Here is a 15,619-nt window from a genome sequence, read left to right as displayed (position 1 = left end):
ATATCCCTTTTCACTTATGCAAATTCTCAGCTAAATTAATGATCGTTTGAGTATTCATAATCATGATTTACTAATTATAAACACGAACAGTTCATATTGGACAGATTCGGTTCGTCAATTGATTTGATGTAGTTCAATACCCAAACGATCATCAACTCAGCTGAAAATTTGCAGAAATATCTACTCATAGGAACCTAAAAACTGAACAATAAAGATGCTGATATGTAATTACAAATTAGCCTAAAAGATGATTAGTTTCTTAATACAAAACTAACTGGTTAGCTCTAAAAGGATATCCACGCAGAAAATGAAAGCTACAAATTCCAAAATATGTAGTATGGGCCTTTGGGCTACAAGGCAAATAACCATACAAAGGACTAGCAATCCATGTATATACTGGCCCAACAAACTCCAACCCTAAACTTGAAGGGTGGGTCACATAACCCGACTCTATTTAACGCCTTAAACCCTCCAAAGCTCACACGTAGAGACACACACAGTCGTATCCATTCTGATATATCAACTCGCTCCCTCCATCCATCCACTCAACCACACTGACATTTATTGAAAACCCTAGATTCCTGCCCCCACTCACCTCATCCAAGATTTTGTGGCCACTTTCCCTCTTTAGATTTTGATCCTATGGCGGAGGAGGAGGAGGTTGTGGTAGTCTCCGCGAGCCCTAAGCCGTCGGATCACAAACGAAAGCTCGAGGAGTTGGAGCCCGAACAAGAATCGGTCCTTGAACAGCCGCCTAAAAGCTCCGGCGAGATTGCCGACTCGAATGCGAAGCCCGATGCAGCCAATGAACTTGATGCCTCGCCGCCGTCGGACGAATCTGACGCCAAACGGCCGCGTCTTGATGACAAGTCCGATGATACAGGTATTATTTTAGCTCTGATTTGATTTCCAAGGTTTCTGCATCTCTATGTAGGTATGCACATAGCGTTTGAGTGTTCGATGCTGCCACTTGTAGCTTAATTCGTTTATCTTGTGTAATGGTGTTTTTTTTTTTTCCCTTTGATTTTCATCTGTTTCTGTTGTTTTTCCAATTTGCAGTAGAAGAATTAGGTTGATAATCTGCAGAACAGCTTTCCTCGTAGAGTTTAATATGAATTACGAAGCGAGTAGTTAAGACATTTTTAATATGAAGTTTCATGCCATGTTACAAGTTCATAAGACTCTCTGAGTTATTGCTTAAACTTTGAATTTGATGATAACAGCCAGAGCAAATGGTCACCAGGAGAAGTTGGATGATACTCCGAAGGAGAATGATGAGGAAGAGGTAGTGCCCGGCCCTGCATTTGTTGACCTTACGGAAACAGAGATTGCTCCTTCTCAGCCTGGGTTTGTGGACCTTACGGAAACAGCAACAAATGAAGAACACTTTGGCACCAATGGTGAGACAAGTGACATCCAAAAGCCTTCTGTTGAGGATTCTGTGGCCGATGCCGCTCAGGAACCTCCTCAAGAGGAGCCTCAACCGCACTCCGCTGAGGAAGGGGACGCTGTCCCTGCGCAACCAGAGCAAGGGGACGCTCTCTCTGGGCAACAAGAGAAAACAGATACTCTACCTGTGAACCAAGAGCAAGGTGATACTTTCTCTGGGCAACAGGAGCAAGGGGATGCTTTCTCTGCCCAACAGGATCAACTTCCTGAAAATGAGGCTATCACACACAGAATGGAGGTTCCTAATAATAAGGTCAGCTCAATATGCCTATAGTATGTTGTGCTAATGATTATGTCATGCTAATATTTTGTACATCATGTTGTGCTGCAACTGCTTTACCTTTGATGTTATTTGCTTTGGGAACCAACAGTCAAATTTTCCAGGAGGTAACTCCTGGGTAGATGTTGACAGTGTTGTTGCATTCTCTGCAACAGTCAAATCCCACCTTTAACTAATGTGGAATTCTAAACTAAAATTAAGTTGAAAGAGAAGATCCATATTCTGTGGAATTCTGACAGAAGCATTAAAATGCAGGTTGGGGTTCTGATTGGTAAGGCTGGGGATACTATTCGATACTTGCAATACAATTCTAGAGCAAAAATCCAAATCACAAAGGATGCTGATGCAGATCCATATTCTGCAACAAGGCCTGTAGAGATAACAGGAAGTTTGGATAGTGTCACCAAAGCTGAAAAGCTTATAAATGCTGTTATTGCAGAGGTTTGGTGCTGTCTCTGACTTAGATTTGTTGTGCTTCACTCTTATATATACATTTGGAAATCTAAATCTTCATATATGCTGAATTCAATGTACCTTTTGGTAGGCTGATGCGGGGGGTTCTCCTTCTCTGGTGGCTAGGGGCGTTGCTACCGCACAGGCTGTTGCAGCTGCAGAACAAATTCAGATACAAGTACCAAATGAAAAGGTAAGTTCTATTAGTGTTCTTTTGGTGGCTTACCTATCGACAATGCTGGATTTAAGACTTTTCTTTTACTTGCCAGGTTGGTTTGATAATAGGCAGAATGGGGGACACCATTAAAAGTCTGCAGGCCAAAACAGGGGCCCGTATCCAGGTAGTTTATTTTGTATGGCTTGCCTCGTTTTGATGCATGTAAGCACATAGTTGCTTATTTTTGTCGTCATCCCGGCTTTACCGACTTATCCTTTTTTTACTCGCTATTTTAGTTGATACCCCAACATCTTCCAAAGGGAGATGAATCCAAAGAAAGGACAGTGCGAGTAAGTGGTGATAAGAAGCAAATTGACATGGCCAGGGAATTGATAAAGGAAGTTATGAATCAGGTTAGTTCTTGGCCTGATGGTTTTCTCTTTAAAACAGGAACTCTGTTGGTATTTAATTTGTGGTCGTGTTGTTTTGGTGGTTATTTATTATATTTGATGGGAGTGATCTGCGGTTATTTTCGTTGTGGGGCGATACTGTGGTTATTAGAACTATTGTCAGTATAGTGTTTGAGTTCTCATGCCTTGTTCCTCTTTCTGATCTTGTATTCCCTCTTTCCTATACAACAAATGGTTGGTTTATGTATAAACTTGAGATTTGTGTTAGTGAGTGCCACTAGGAGTCTTCCTGAAGCATGGTGGGGCTGCTTCTTTACCAAATGATCTCTATATAGATTCTCTTTAATCATGGACCGTAGAATGAAGGACTTTTGTATGTGGTAAAATAAATTTGATTGGAGCCAATTAAAGTTGTGGCAGCGAGCTCATGATTTACTGTCTTGACTTGAGTAGAAATGAATCTGAGGTGTTTGGGTGTCTTAGATGCTATAAGTTATAGTCAGTAAATAGGTATAAGCATGATCATCTAGTTCATTGTATATGCCCTATGCAATTTCTAAGTAAGAATAACAGAAGATTGGTTAAGTTATAAATTCCTTTGGCAACAATCATTTATGGTTATGGAATGATTAGCTGTCCAATGAACTGTATTTGCATGCATGTGACACCTTTCGATCCATTTGAGGAAAACTGTTACATTATTTTCCATGGGAATGAGAGCCTGAACCTTTGATCCTAAGACTTTGCAATATTGATGAATGATCTATGCCAAGGTCACTTAAAATGCTGTTAGGAAGATCATGTATTCAATCAAAGATGCCGGTTGCCATGATTTTTTTGTGTTGAAGGTGCCGATTTCGAGTTGGTTGGCTTTAAAAATGCAGATTGGCTTTTGCCTTGTCCATGGGGTCAGCATGGCTTAGACAACAACTATTCATTCTCATCCACTGAAGAGAGGTATCAGGCTTATAACTCGCGATTGCTGGATGTTTATAGTTGGTAAGATTGCTTTGAGACCTGAAAGTTGACATAATTCAGTAAGACTATATTGCATTAGCCTTAGTGCTCATAAGCACCTCCCTTGTACTATGCATTAGACGTCTATGGAAATTTCTTTTCATTTCTGGTGAGTTGTTTGGATCTTTGTTTTTTGTATTCGAAGTATATGGGACCTGGTATGCATGCTTTAGTGTACAAGTCATTCTAAAGTTAGGATAGATGCTATAGCATAATATATGTGACCCCCGAATACATATGTTAGCCATTTGAGCCAAGTTGACATGATGCTGAAACATGTTGCATGTATACATCAATTAGGGTTGTTGACATAGTCTGAAAGAGTAATCAGTTAACCATGTTCCTTTCCATCCATTGCTAAATTTGTGGCCTTATTAGTCGTTCACGCTTCATCCTGACTTATCAAATGCGGTTAATAAATCTGTCGAATGCTGTGATTTTCTTGTATTGTTGTCATCAGAAATTTGAATCATTAGTTATGGCCCATTTGACTAGGAAGTACTAGGAAAACGAATGTTATTATTACTCTAGCATAATAGTGATAATGTTGAAGGGTTATCTTGCTGCTAGTTTGCTACCTAGGGTTATGAAACGATATATGCAGAGGCAATCCAAGCATTATCAAAACTTGACCATTGCATTGAAAATGTAGTTTGAGTAGTAGTGCTTCATGATCTAGGACATTATGTAATAACGTCTCTGGAGGCTGCCAAAGGGGTTGCAGATGGTTCAAACTTACAGAGGATATTTCCCAAATCATCTGGATATCTCTCAAATAATATGTTTTAATTTGGGTAAATTCCTCCTATGGTACCTGAGGTATTGCTACTTGGACAGTTTGATACCTGATGTATTAAAGGGGACAGTTTGGTACTTGAAGTTAGACTCCGTTTGACACTTTGGTACTTCTGTTAATTTTGCTGTTAAATGTAAGGATAAAATTGACATTTAGAATATATGTATAAAAACTTAATAAAAAAACATGAGTTTGTGGGTTGATTTTCTTCATAATTTTATAGGTATGAAGACCTAAAATAATACCAAATAATATCATCGCATTGTGTTTATGAAGAGGAGGAAAAATCCAAGTTTTGGAGGAAAAATCAGTGGATTCATAGAGAATAGTACAAAAAAAATATCTGATTATTATATTTTTTTAACATAAAATTCGAATATTTCACCTTCAACATAACTCATAAACATTAATTCATACCTATAAAATTATGAAGAACGACAATCAACCCACAAACTCATGTTTTTTTATTATGTTTTTATACATATATTCTAAATGTCAATTTTATCCTTACATTTAACTGAAAAATTAACAGAAGTACCAAAGTGTCAAACAGAGTCTAACTTCAGGTACCAAACTGTCCCTTTTAATATATTGGGTATCAAACTGTCCAAGTAGCAATACCTCAGGTACCATAGGAGGAATTTACCCTTTTAATTTTATTACGTTCCACCCTTTCTACTTGATTGATAAGGGAGGGATTGTGGTGCCAGATACATTTTTCAGGGCTTACATATCTTTTTCTTTTGTTGAGTATACTTCAGTTGAATTCTTTGGTAGCCTACAGCTTGCCTGTTATATTTGTATCCCTTTTATTCTGATGTTGTCTCTATGTGGGGCAACAGTAATATGCTGTTTGTTGCCTCAGACCTTTTTCTTAATTAATTCTGTGTCATGGTTGTTGATGGTAATTTCACACTTGTTCTGTATATATGTACATCTCCTTCAGTCTATATGATCCCCCGGAGCCCTCAAATTTTAAGAACAGGAGATGTGGTTAAAGACGCAACTTCTACATTCACTTTTAATTTTTAAAGTTATATATGAAATCATTCATTTCCCTCTGTTGATGATTTCTTTCTGTGATTGCCTTTGAATAGACTGTGAGGCCATCCAGTGGTTTTAACCATCAGGCTTATCGGTCCCATGGACCAGGTGGTCCTCACTGGGGTCCACGAGGTGCTCGTCCATCCCAGCACTCTTCATATGATTATCAGCAACGAGGACCATATCAGTCCCGTACTCAGTACCCTCCTGCATATGGGAATTATCCTCAACATATGGGTCCTAGAAGTGGCTTTGGTTCTGGTTGGGAGCAAAGGCCACCTCCAAACATGCAGGGGATGCCTCCACATGGCGGTGGTTATGATTATTATGGCGGACAAGGAGCTGAAGCCCCAGCCCAACATTCTACTCATGGCCCTTCTCATGCTCATGGCCCTTCTCCTAACCCTATAATGGGTGGACCTCCATCCCAAGCAAACTATAATTATGGACAGCCACATGGTTCAGACTATAGGCATCCGGCTCCTTTTTCTCATGCTGCACCTCCTCAGCATGGCTATGGGCATGGGTATGAAGAACCAAAATATGATAATCACGCTCCACCACAGCACTCATATGGAGGACACGGAGCTTCTCAGCCGTATCCACAAACTGGAGCTCAGCCAGGTTATGGTCCACAGCAGCATTATGGTAAGCCACCAGCATATACCATGCCATCTCAGGGACCACCTCCCCAGTCTTATGGCGGCCCCATGGGTAGCCAACCAGGAGAAGCAGTTTATCAGACACCAGCTCAGTCATATGGTCAGAATGTCCCAGCTCAACAGCCATATCCATATGCATCCACTGCACCTGCACAGCAGACTTATGCTCCGTATGGTTCTGCCCCAGCTGCTGATGGGTACACTCAGCCACCAACTGCTTCGAGTGCAGGTTATCCACAGCAAGGAGGGCAGCCTGCTAGTTATGGTCAGCCTGGCTCGCAGCCTGCACCTGGCTATGCACAAGCAGCTCCTGCAGGGTATGCACAATACCCAACGTCTCAACAAGGTTACTCCGAGCAGTCTGCTTCATACACTGGTGGTTATGGGTACCAAGGGTCTCAAGATCCTGCCTATGGAGGTGTCTCTGCACCTGCCTATGGTGGAGCTCCAGCTGCGCAACAGGGCTACGCACAACCGGCACCCGCAGCAGCTGGGGCACAGCAGGGCTACGCCCAGCCAGCACCAGCAACAACTCAACAAAGCTATGATCAATCGATCCCGCAGTCAGGCGGTTATGGGAAAACAGTATCACCTCAGCCTGGCTACGCTCAATACGACTCGAGTCAAATGTATGCTGCACCTCGTTGAATAATATTAATGTAGTTTTGAGAGCTTCATGTTGTGGCTGATGTGCCATGTTCATCTTTTGTTCTAGTAGTAAGTAGTTAGGCCTTTCTGACTGGATCGTTCATGGAACTTTTGCACTTGCTGCTTTTATTGATGTAATGCAGTGTTGATGCTTTCTTAAAATTCTGAAACTTGTCCATGAGTTGCTGATAATCAATCTTCTATGGTACTGTTGATGTCTATCAATTTGTTCGTGCCTCTCTTCCTTTTGTTTTTGTTTTCTTTTGTTTGTTTACATAAAATCTCAAAATGAACCGGATAATAGAGGCTAATAATAGGTGGATTTATAGCAATTCAACATCTATAAGAGTTTACAAGCGATGCTGGTCAGAATCTTCTTGTGATTTCCCTAAACCTGAAAGTTACCTAGTTCATTGGAGCAGTTTGCTCTGCTCCGTGGTACTCCGCTATCATTTGGTTCATTTTTATGAAGAAAAACTACATCAAATACTATGGAGAAAAATATCGTCAACATTCAAATTTTTTTTTTTTAAATTTTAAATTTCAGTTTTCTTCAAAATAAATGTTGTAATATCCTTAATCATCACAAAGATCATCAAATATTATAGACAAAAATACCATCAAATGTTAAGTTACATTAAAAAAGAAGTAAAAAGTAGACGAAAATCAAGGTACAATTATTCCTGCGCATTACATCAGGTGTAAAAGTGTAAACTGTAAAGAAAAAAAAGTAGATTATGAGATCATATTATGTTTAAATGTTTTATCAAATCGAGGTGTCCAGATATGGCAGGGGGTTTCAGCTTTCTGTGTATTGTAATAGCTATCTTGTGGGATACGCAACAGAAGGGTCCGATTCTGACATACATTTTTGGGGCACCTCACCCTCTCCTAACTCATTTATTATCTCACTCCATGTCGTCACTCTCCCATCAACACTCACATTCCATCCGTGAGATCCACGACATTATGCCATCACTACATAAAACTAGAGAGGTCCACATTTTTGGTGAGATTCTATTGTTCATATCCTCTAGCAATTTTATATTAGGTAACTTAATTCCTTCATAATCTAATTTTTAATCTGCAATTGCTACCAGTGATGACCATGGGTTAGAATTAGACTAGATTATAATTTGATACTTACCAAAGAAATTATCTGTTGAGAGACCAAATGACCAACAGGGTATGTAGTTACATGTTATTTATGAGTTTCATTTTTCGTTTTCTGTTAATAGTCCATTTTTACGGTTTTACATTTCCAAAATTCTAAAATGAAATATTGTTCTCCTCTCAATTTTTTTTTAAATTTTTTAAATTTTTTTACATGCATTCAATAATGTCATGAATTTCAGTTTGCTTTAGCAAGAGACTTGGGACAATAATAAGGTCCTTCTTAAGGTACTAGTAGTTGTCTAATGTCTAATATACAAGTAGTAGCAGGTTTTTTTTTTTTTTTTTGTTTTTTCAGTGTATCAAATGTTTATTAGGCTAAAAAACTAATTCATTGAGGGACCGAACGACCAATAGGGTATGTACCATCTTGAAAACTAACTCCGCACAAAGAAGTCGCTCCGGAGATCTCGGAGCTGAGCATACCAAACCCTAGAGGCTTCGGTAGCAGGGGCGACGGCGATCTCCGGATCTCCTTTTGCTTTGGGTGACTCGGGCGTCGCAGGCATCGCTCTTTCGCGGCGGAGGCGGTGCAGTCTGGTGGTGGATCAGTTTCGACTTGTGATCGGAGCTATCGGGCTTTGGGATTTCAGCCGCATCGGCGGTTTTGTTTGATCGTTAGCATACGGTGTGTAGCCGACGTGAAGCGGCGTCAACTTGGGTTGGTGGAGGGGTGAAGCGCTGGTCGGTGCTTTGTCGGAGGCGAAACAGGCTTCGTATTGGGATCTCTTTTTCCTTCGTTTGCAGATGCCTCCAAGCTAGAGCTAAAGCAGCTTTCCTTCCAGCTTTCTTGATGGGGGAAGGCCGTGGAAGGCCGCCAGAGGGGTGATGGGCGGAGGCCGCCTCTTCTGAAAGGTCAGAACCGGTCGATCTGGGTGTGGGAGGCGAAGGGTTTGGGTAGTGGACTTTTGGGCCTCTACCGATCTGGGCTGCACTGCAGGCTGGTGAACTGGGCCTAGTTGGTTCAGTTCCCCTTTCCTCCTACACTTGGGTTGGGCTGGGTTTTGGGATTTCTGGAAGGTGGCCTATCCTTCTCTTTACCCTGTACTGTTCCTCGAATGTTGCTGTGGCTGTGTTGAGTGTTGCGACGTACACCATGAAGGTCGATCTTAGGCGTCAAGATGTTCAATCCAGTGGTTCTATTTTAGGGCAGTGTAGGGATATGGAGTTTTTAATTTCTGCATTTTATTTTTGCAGTTCCTTTAGGATTTTAGTTTTTTTGGAGGTTCATTTTGGATTTTAGTCATTTTATTCGAGCATTGATTTGTAATATGAGGTGGTCTTTGGACCTCTCAAGCCTGACCGAGTGAGGTCGTATGATTTTAATATCAATGGATCAGTCTTCCATTCCCCTCAAAAAAAAAAAAAAAAAAAAAATAGGGTATGTACCATGTAGTAACAAGTTATTCATGAATTAACATTTTCCGTCTTATGTTAATAGTCCATTTTTACATCTCCAAAATACTGAAATGAAATATTGTCTTCTCTCACTGTTTTTTTACCTGCATTAAATAATATCATGAATTTCAGTTTACGACAAAAACATACACACTTATATCCAAAAAAAAAAAAAAAAAAAAATACACACTGAAGCAGAGAGTGTCCAAAAATATTCCTAACAATTCATAATAGTTATTTATAAACTAAATCAAAAATAGTAATCAACACTACATCAGGGATTGAAGAACAAATCTCCACACTTGCATCTCCAGCTTATGGGCTTGTAATTCGACAACTCGTCGCCTCCTCTGGAATAAGCAGTGCTCTTGGGGCTTGTTTTTCTAGTAGAAGAAGCAGAGCTGCTGCTGCGTTTTGCTCCATTGTTGTGGCTTTGTTGAACTTGGGGAGCCACCGGGACCTGCACCGCCACACAATGCCCGCAACCACCGCACCGCCTCTGGCATTGCGGCGGCCTTGACCCAATTTGACGAGCGTTGACCCTTTCCTTTCCGCCAGCATTTTCCTCGTTCAAAACATTGCCTCCCTGAAAATGACTCTTGTCAGAGATTAATAGACACAACTATAAAAGGAAAGAGTTGATTTCTAGAGTTATGAACTCTTACTGTAGTTGCTTCAGGTAGCTTGGTTGGAATTGGTCTAGTAGCTGGAATATAAATGAAGAAAACCCATTTTAATACTTAGTAAATTGATTTCAGACTCAGAAATTTGGATAATGAGGTGGGACTTTACTTACCTTGTGCTATGAAACTGAAGTGGGTACTGAAGCTTGAAACCAAAACTAGTAGGATGGGAATGATTATGTGTCTATTTCTGTGCCAACAAACCCAGTTTTGAGAGCTGGCCATTTTTCAGAAGAGGGTGGTGATTGAGATGAGAGACTTGTGATTAAGAGCAGAGCCGCAAAAACACAGCGGCTTTCTTAGTGTGTGAAACCTTGAGAGCAAGACAACTAGGAGAGAGAGGCAATTTAAAAACAGAGCAAACAGTTAGAGAGAGAGAGAGAGAGAGAGAGAGAGAGAGAGAGAGATGACTGGTGGCAGTGAGAGATACTAGAGGAATGTAAATACTTACTGCAAAGTGAAGGAAGGGAGGTTTCAGAAATTGAATGCCACCTCCATTATACAAAATACGATGGCTCTGTTTTGCTCTGTTTTGATCAGTTTTCACTTTCACCTCCCCAAGTACTCTGTTATATATAGTGAATGATCTCATGTAATATCAATGCAACGTGGAATTACACAGGCTCTACTACGTACAAATGGTGAGAGCTCACAAACGAAAACGCGAAGGACCTCAGAAGTCTCGATTTCTGAGCCTCCGGGAAACCAGGTTTGTACAATCAATTATAAATCTGGTGCAAAAGAGATAAACTTTGCTTTTATGATCTGTTTGTACATACAGAAAAAGAAAGAGAACTTTGACAGCGCAACTCCGATAGCGACTAGCTTCTCGGGAGGTCGTTTTCGTTTACTGTGTGGATATGAAAATCTTAGAGAGGCTTCGCTTGGATTTAGATTTGGATTTGGATTTAGATTTGGTTTTGGTTTTGGTTTTCTTGCTTCAATTGCTGGCCTAACGTTTGGTTTTCTTTTTGTGGAAAGCTGGGCTAGCTTAGGTCGCTCTTCCATTTTCACACGCTACAGTCAGACTGATTCTCTCCATTCGATCGCTTTTCTTGGAAACATACATGTAATGGGTTTATCTTAATTTTTTAACAGAAAATTCAGGCACCCATTTTGAGTCAGAGTACTGAGTAGTGTGATAATTGGTTTGCATTAGATTTTGCATTACATCATGAGTCGTGATCGAAGCAATAATGGGATTAGTTATTCATCAAGTCCCCAAGCTATTATTGGCCTAGGCTTTTGAATCAGATACCTTACGTGCGTAGTCTATCTGATTCATGCTTCTTTTGAGCCTAAACTTTGAGGGAGGCCAAACTTTGGATCGGAGACTCCATCCTTAATCGGGCAATCGAGTGCTTTGTTCTAACTTTTGGCTGCCACTTTTTCACAGAGGTTCAGCGAAAGGTCACATCAGCAATAGGATCAGTGTGTACTATACAGAACAAAACAATATTCTCTGTAAGGTATTGCTACTTAATTATAGTTAACTTGTTAATGCTAGGATTGCTGAATTTGTTTTAAAATTTGAAACCTCAGTGTGGAATGAACAAGTTTGGTGAATGTAATATTGTGCCGTTGCATATTCTCTGATTACAGTCATATGCCTCTCAATGTGAAAAGGTTAACAGGGATTCTATAGTAAGTGAATGGGGGGAGTTTTAATTGAATAAATGGTGTGAGGCCTGTTATAAAGTTGTTGGTCCCTGGTACAGAAGGTAATTTCAAGCATGAACGTGGCAGACTGAGTCATTTTTAATTTTATATGCATGAAGAGATACAAATCACGTCTTAAGGGTAGACAAGGACTCAAGGCCATTAGGCCAAGCCAAATCGAGCTCTGTCCATGCAATTAATATTGTCAACCCGTGAATGGGAAATACCAGTTTCTTCTCCCTCTAAGGCATTGAGTGAGTAGTGACCACATCGATCGGGTCCAAAAAATTGTAAATCTTCAGTCCAGCTTCCAACTGTTTCTGCTCTTATACTTTATGGACCACATTTACATCTTCCTCGTGTAAAAATTTCAGACAGCATGTAGGATCTCTGATAACTACATTTATGTTTCAGAATTAGTATCATCGACTCATCGGACAAGGTATCTGGTAACAGGGCATTACCCTATGAGCGTGTGTTTTACGCGGCACAAGCTGCTTCATATTTATTACTATAGAGATTATAAATGCTCAACTGGGATTATGAGTTCCTAAATATGACCTCAATGATAATGTAGAGAAGAAAATAACTAGTAGTATCACATCGGCTGATGAGCAGCTTCAAGTATTACTACTTTCTTCAAGAGACATGTACATGTGGAATCGGCAGGGGTTATGTTTGTATTCTTTGTATTGATGCTCCATGACTGTCTCTTTCCTTTCACACCCAAAAGTAGGTTTAAAATTCTCATCTGAGGCTGGAATGTTGACAACACTCCCGTAGTCCCTTCTCTTTGCCAAGAAAAGGGCGTCGTAGGGCATAGGAGATTCTGATGGCTTTCAGTTGATAGCAAATTTATTCACTGACCATGTCATATACGAAAATTGTCCACCATGTGTTGGATCACATCAGCTCCATCAGAATGTATACAATAAGTTTTCACCTGACCCACAAAAAGAGTAATTAAAGATTTGAGATCAGTGATTCAGTAAAGTATGCATGCATGGTGAAACAGATATTAAACATGGCAATGGTGAATTGCTGGAAGGTAACTCAGTCCACCGATGACATTAAAAGAGTTTACTTGTCACATGATGTGCTTCAAGGAAAATTTTCAATTTACCTGAATGGTATTATGTGCAAGGTACTTTTGTCTACTTCCACTAAAACTTACATCAATCCTTTCCCAGCTCACCTTGGTCAAACCTCTGATCATTTCCTCTGTAATCATGCTGAGAAATTAGTGGAAAAAGGCAAAAAAATAAAAAAATAAAAAAAACAAAATCAAGGAGCTAGAACTAATGCATTGACTGATTGACATGAGCTCAAACTAACTATCCACATTCTAATAAAGTAATAATAATATGTGAACTAAAGAGGAAATCTGGAGGGTTGTATTTCAATCCATTAAAAATTGGATTTTTAACAGTTGAAATTCTTCTGCAGCTTTGGCATGTATAAGCTTCAGAAAACAATTAATCACTAGTAATAAGTACTAAGTTACTGGTGAAACAAGATAAAGAACTAGCATACCTTCGAAGTCAATATTCACGTCGTCCTCCAAAGCAACTTCTTCTTGAGTACTAGCGGTGTTTATCATGTCCTCATTTACAATATGTGGATATTTGTTGTCTCTGGATAAATGTTTAAGCTGGTGGAAAATTTCATGGTAAGATTAACTCCAGATATAATCAAAGAATTCAAGTAGCTTCAAAATTACCTTTGGCAGCTCCTTCTTAGGACGTATAGAAGACGTACTCCATCCCACGAGGTCTATATGAGTCAAGTGTTCCACATATATAATGGATATAGTAACAAAAGATTTGTTGAGTATCAAATTGAAAATATTGATACACTTCAACTTTTACTTGCATCAGTTTAACAACAAAACTTTTATCTACATTTCAAGATCAGATCTGGATGGCAAAGTCCCAGATTGCAAAACATCTCCTTCAACAAGAAAAGCATATTAATTACAAAAGAAAACATTAAGAAAAAACATAGAGCTAAATAAATTAAGAGGATACGATCATAATGAGCATTTGCATAGGCAACATGACGCCTGAAGGACTTCAATGCAGATCTGCAGAGACAATAAATTTTTTGATGGCAAGTTATTGAATCATTACCACAGTTTCCTAGCATATGTTACAAAACAAATGCAATTATAATTAGGAATTAAGGACTCACAAGAATTTAAGATCTTCAGAATCATAAACCATCTGAAGTAAAAGGGGAGGTTTTCCTTTATCCCTATCAGTTAAAAACAGATGTCTTCCAGTTCTACCTAAACACCATGAAGTACGAGCTGCTGCTTTTTCAAGGATTTGAAAGCCACAAAACACTGGAACCTGAATCAAAAATAGAATCTAGACCTCATAAAGGAGATTTGAAGCTTCGCAATTCAATTAATTCTGCTATAAACATAGACCTAATTCTTCATTCAAGCAAAACAAAATCTCTAATTTGACTATCAAGTGGCACCAAAATGTAAGACATTTGATGTATAAATGAAACTTCTGGTATTATAATAGAGAGCTGAGTATGCAACCATAACCAACTGGAGTGACCTGTTTATGCCCCCATGAACCGAGGTGCGGAGTTGCAGACGTTATAAAATTCACGGGCTCCAGCCCAGCAATTTTGCTTTTCGCTTTCTGTTCCAGCGATGGATCCTCAAATCCATTGCCCCTACATTCTCCATTTTCCTGAGAAAGTTCCCTTGTTGTGTGGCGTTCATAAAGCCTGCCAATGGCATACCTTGCTATAAGGCCACCTAATGAGTGACCAACAAACGAGATCTTCTGAAGACTTTGGTGGCGTTTTATTACAGATTTAACCTGAACAAAACAACAACAAAAAGTATAAAGCTCGAAACTCAAACCAGCACTTTCAATCTGATCAACCCAACAAACACAAAATAATGATGATGATTCCAATTTGAAGGAAAAACGAAAAACAAACGAACCTCTTGTGCTAATCTCTCCCCCATTACATCCACACCATCAAATGTCAACGTTGAACAATTACATTCACTGCCTGCAATGCAAACTCAACACATGCAACTCAAATTGGAAAAACCTTGCCAAAATAAGAAACTTGAAAAAGAATGAAACTTTAAACTCACAATGCACAACAACATCTTCTGGGTATCTCTTCACAAACTGGGTCGCTGCATACCTCCAATCCTCGGCACTGCACCAATCAATCAAAAAGAGCCCTCAAAACTCAAAACTTTAAACCATACAACATTGAGTAAACAAAACCCAGAAACAATATTAACCTGCCTATAAGCCCATTAACCATTATGACAAGGTGGGTCGGGTCCGCTTCATCCTCCACCTCCATATCGAAACTCCCCTTCCCCTTCCCGTGACCGTCAGTCGTTTCCGATTTTAAACTAAAGCACCGAAATTTGGGGAGGTAACGAAACGCACCGTTTTTGGTCTTCTTCTTGTTGGTCCTATTTTTTCTGGCTCTCTGTTTGATTTCATTGGAAGATTCGGCGGTCCGTACAGAGCCGGCCTCCGACTCCAGAGAAGCCATGCTGGTCAAAATGGTTTTGTTTGTTTGGGAGCGTCGCTGCGGTTACGGACCGGACCTTTCAGTTTTCACTAGTTAAAAATACTTGAAATTTCATATGTATGGCTATGGCTCCACGCCGGAGATTGCCTTTTCCGTCAATGTTGACTCGTTTTGCTGTGTTTTTGTTGCTTTATACGTTGTTGGTCGGGTCATGCGAGGGTGTATGTAGGCCGGTGACATGGAAATTTCCACTTCAGGTTCTATT

The 15,619-nt window shown here is 39.9% G+C and overlaps 3 protein-coding genes across 4 annotated transcripts; 1 reads left to right on the top strand and 2 right to left on the bottom strand.

The window, feature by feature from the left end:
* The first annotated feature begins 478 nt into the window (after positions 1-478).
* On the top strand, positions 479-7,135 carry LOC133741192 (flowering locus K homology domain-like). The gene is made up of 7 exons (XM_062169129.1): positions 479-883; positions 1,224-1,702; positions 1,985-2,170; positions 2,274-2,375; positions 2,452-2,523; positions 2,636-2,752; positions 5,660-7,135. The coding sequence occupies exons 1-7, from the start codon at positions 643-645 to the stop codon at positions 6,914-6,916; spliced, it is 2,454 nt and encodes an 817-aa protein (XP_062025113.1). The 5' UTR covers positions 479-642; the 3' UTR covers positions 6,917-7,135.
* Positions 7,136-9,554: 2,419 nt separating this feature from the next.
* On the bottom strand, positions 9,555-10,924 carry LOC133736061 (EPIDERMAL PATTERNING FACTOR-like protein 2). Its single transcript, XM_062163500.1, has 4 exons — positions 10,622-10,924; positions 10,284-10,499; positions 10,153-10,193; positions 9,555-10,073 (listed from the first exon to the last, which is right to left on the bottom strand). Exons 2-4 carry the CDS (start codon positions 10,393-10,395, stop codon positions 9,762-9,764), a joined length of 465 nt encoding a protein of 154 aa, XP_062019484.1. The 5' UTR covers positions 10,396-10,499; positions 10,622-10,924; the 3' UTR covers positions 9,555-9,761.
* Positions 10,925-12,211: 1,287 nt separating this feature from the next.
* LOC133736060 (putative lipase ROG1) lies at positions 12,212-15,601 on the bottom strand. Of its 2 annotated transcripts, XM_062163498.1 has the most exons (10): positions 15,113-15,598; positions 14,957-15,024; positions 14,798-14,868; positions 14,400-14,669; positions 14,020-14,180; positions 13,857-13,912; positions 13,550-13,602; positions 13,363-13,480; positions 12,953-13,050; positions 12,212-12,772 (listed from the first exon to the last, which is right to left on the bottom strand). In XM_062163498.1, exons 1-10 carry the CDS (start codon positions 15,373-15,375, stop codon positions 12,701-12,703), a joined length of 1,230 nt encoding a protein of 409 aa, XP_062019482.1. In that variant the 5' UTR covers positions 15,376-15,598; the 3' UTR covers positions 12,212-12,700. The 2 variants fall into 2 exon arrangements, with proteins under 2 accessions (XP_062019482.1, XP_062019483.1); XM_062163499.1 differs by lacking the exon at positions 12,212-12,772 and having other exon boundaries at positions 12,963-13,061; positions 15,113-15,601.
* Positions 15,602-15,619: the final 18 nt, after the last annotated feature.

Source organism: Rosa rugosa, chromosome 3 (genome assembly GCF_958449725.1).
Source record: "Rosa rugosa chromosome 3, drRosRugo1.1, whole genome shotgun sequence".
Classification (NCBI taxonomy): domain Eukaryota; kingdom Viridiplantae; phylum Streptophyta; class Magnoliopsida; order Rosales; family Rosaceae; genus Rosa; species Rosa rugosa.
This window is presented reverse-complemented; position numbering and strand designations above follow the sequence as displayed.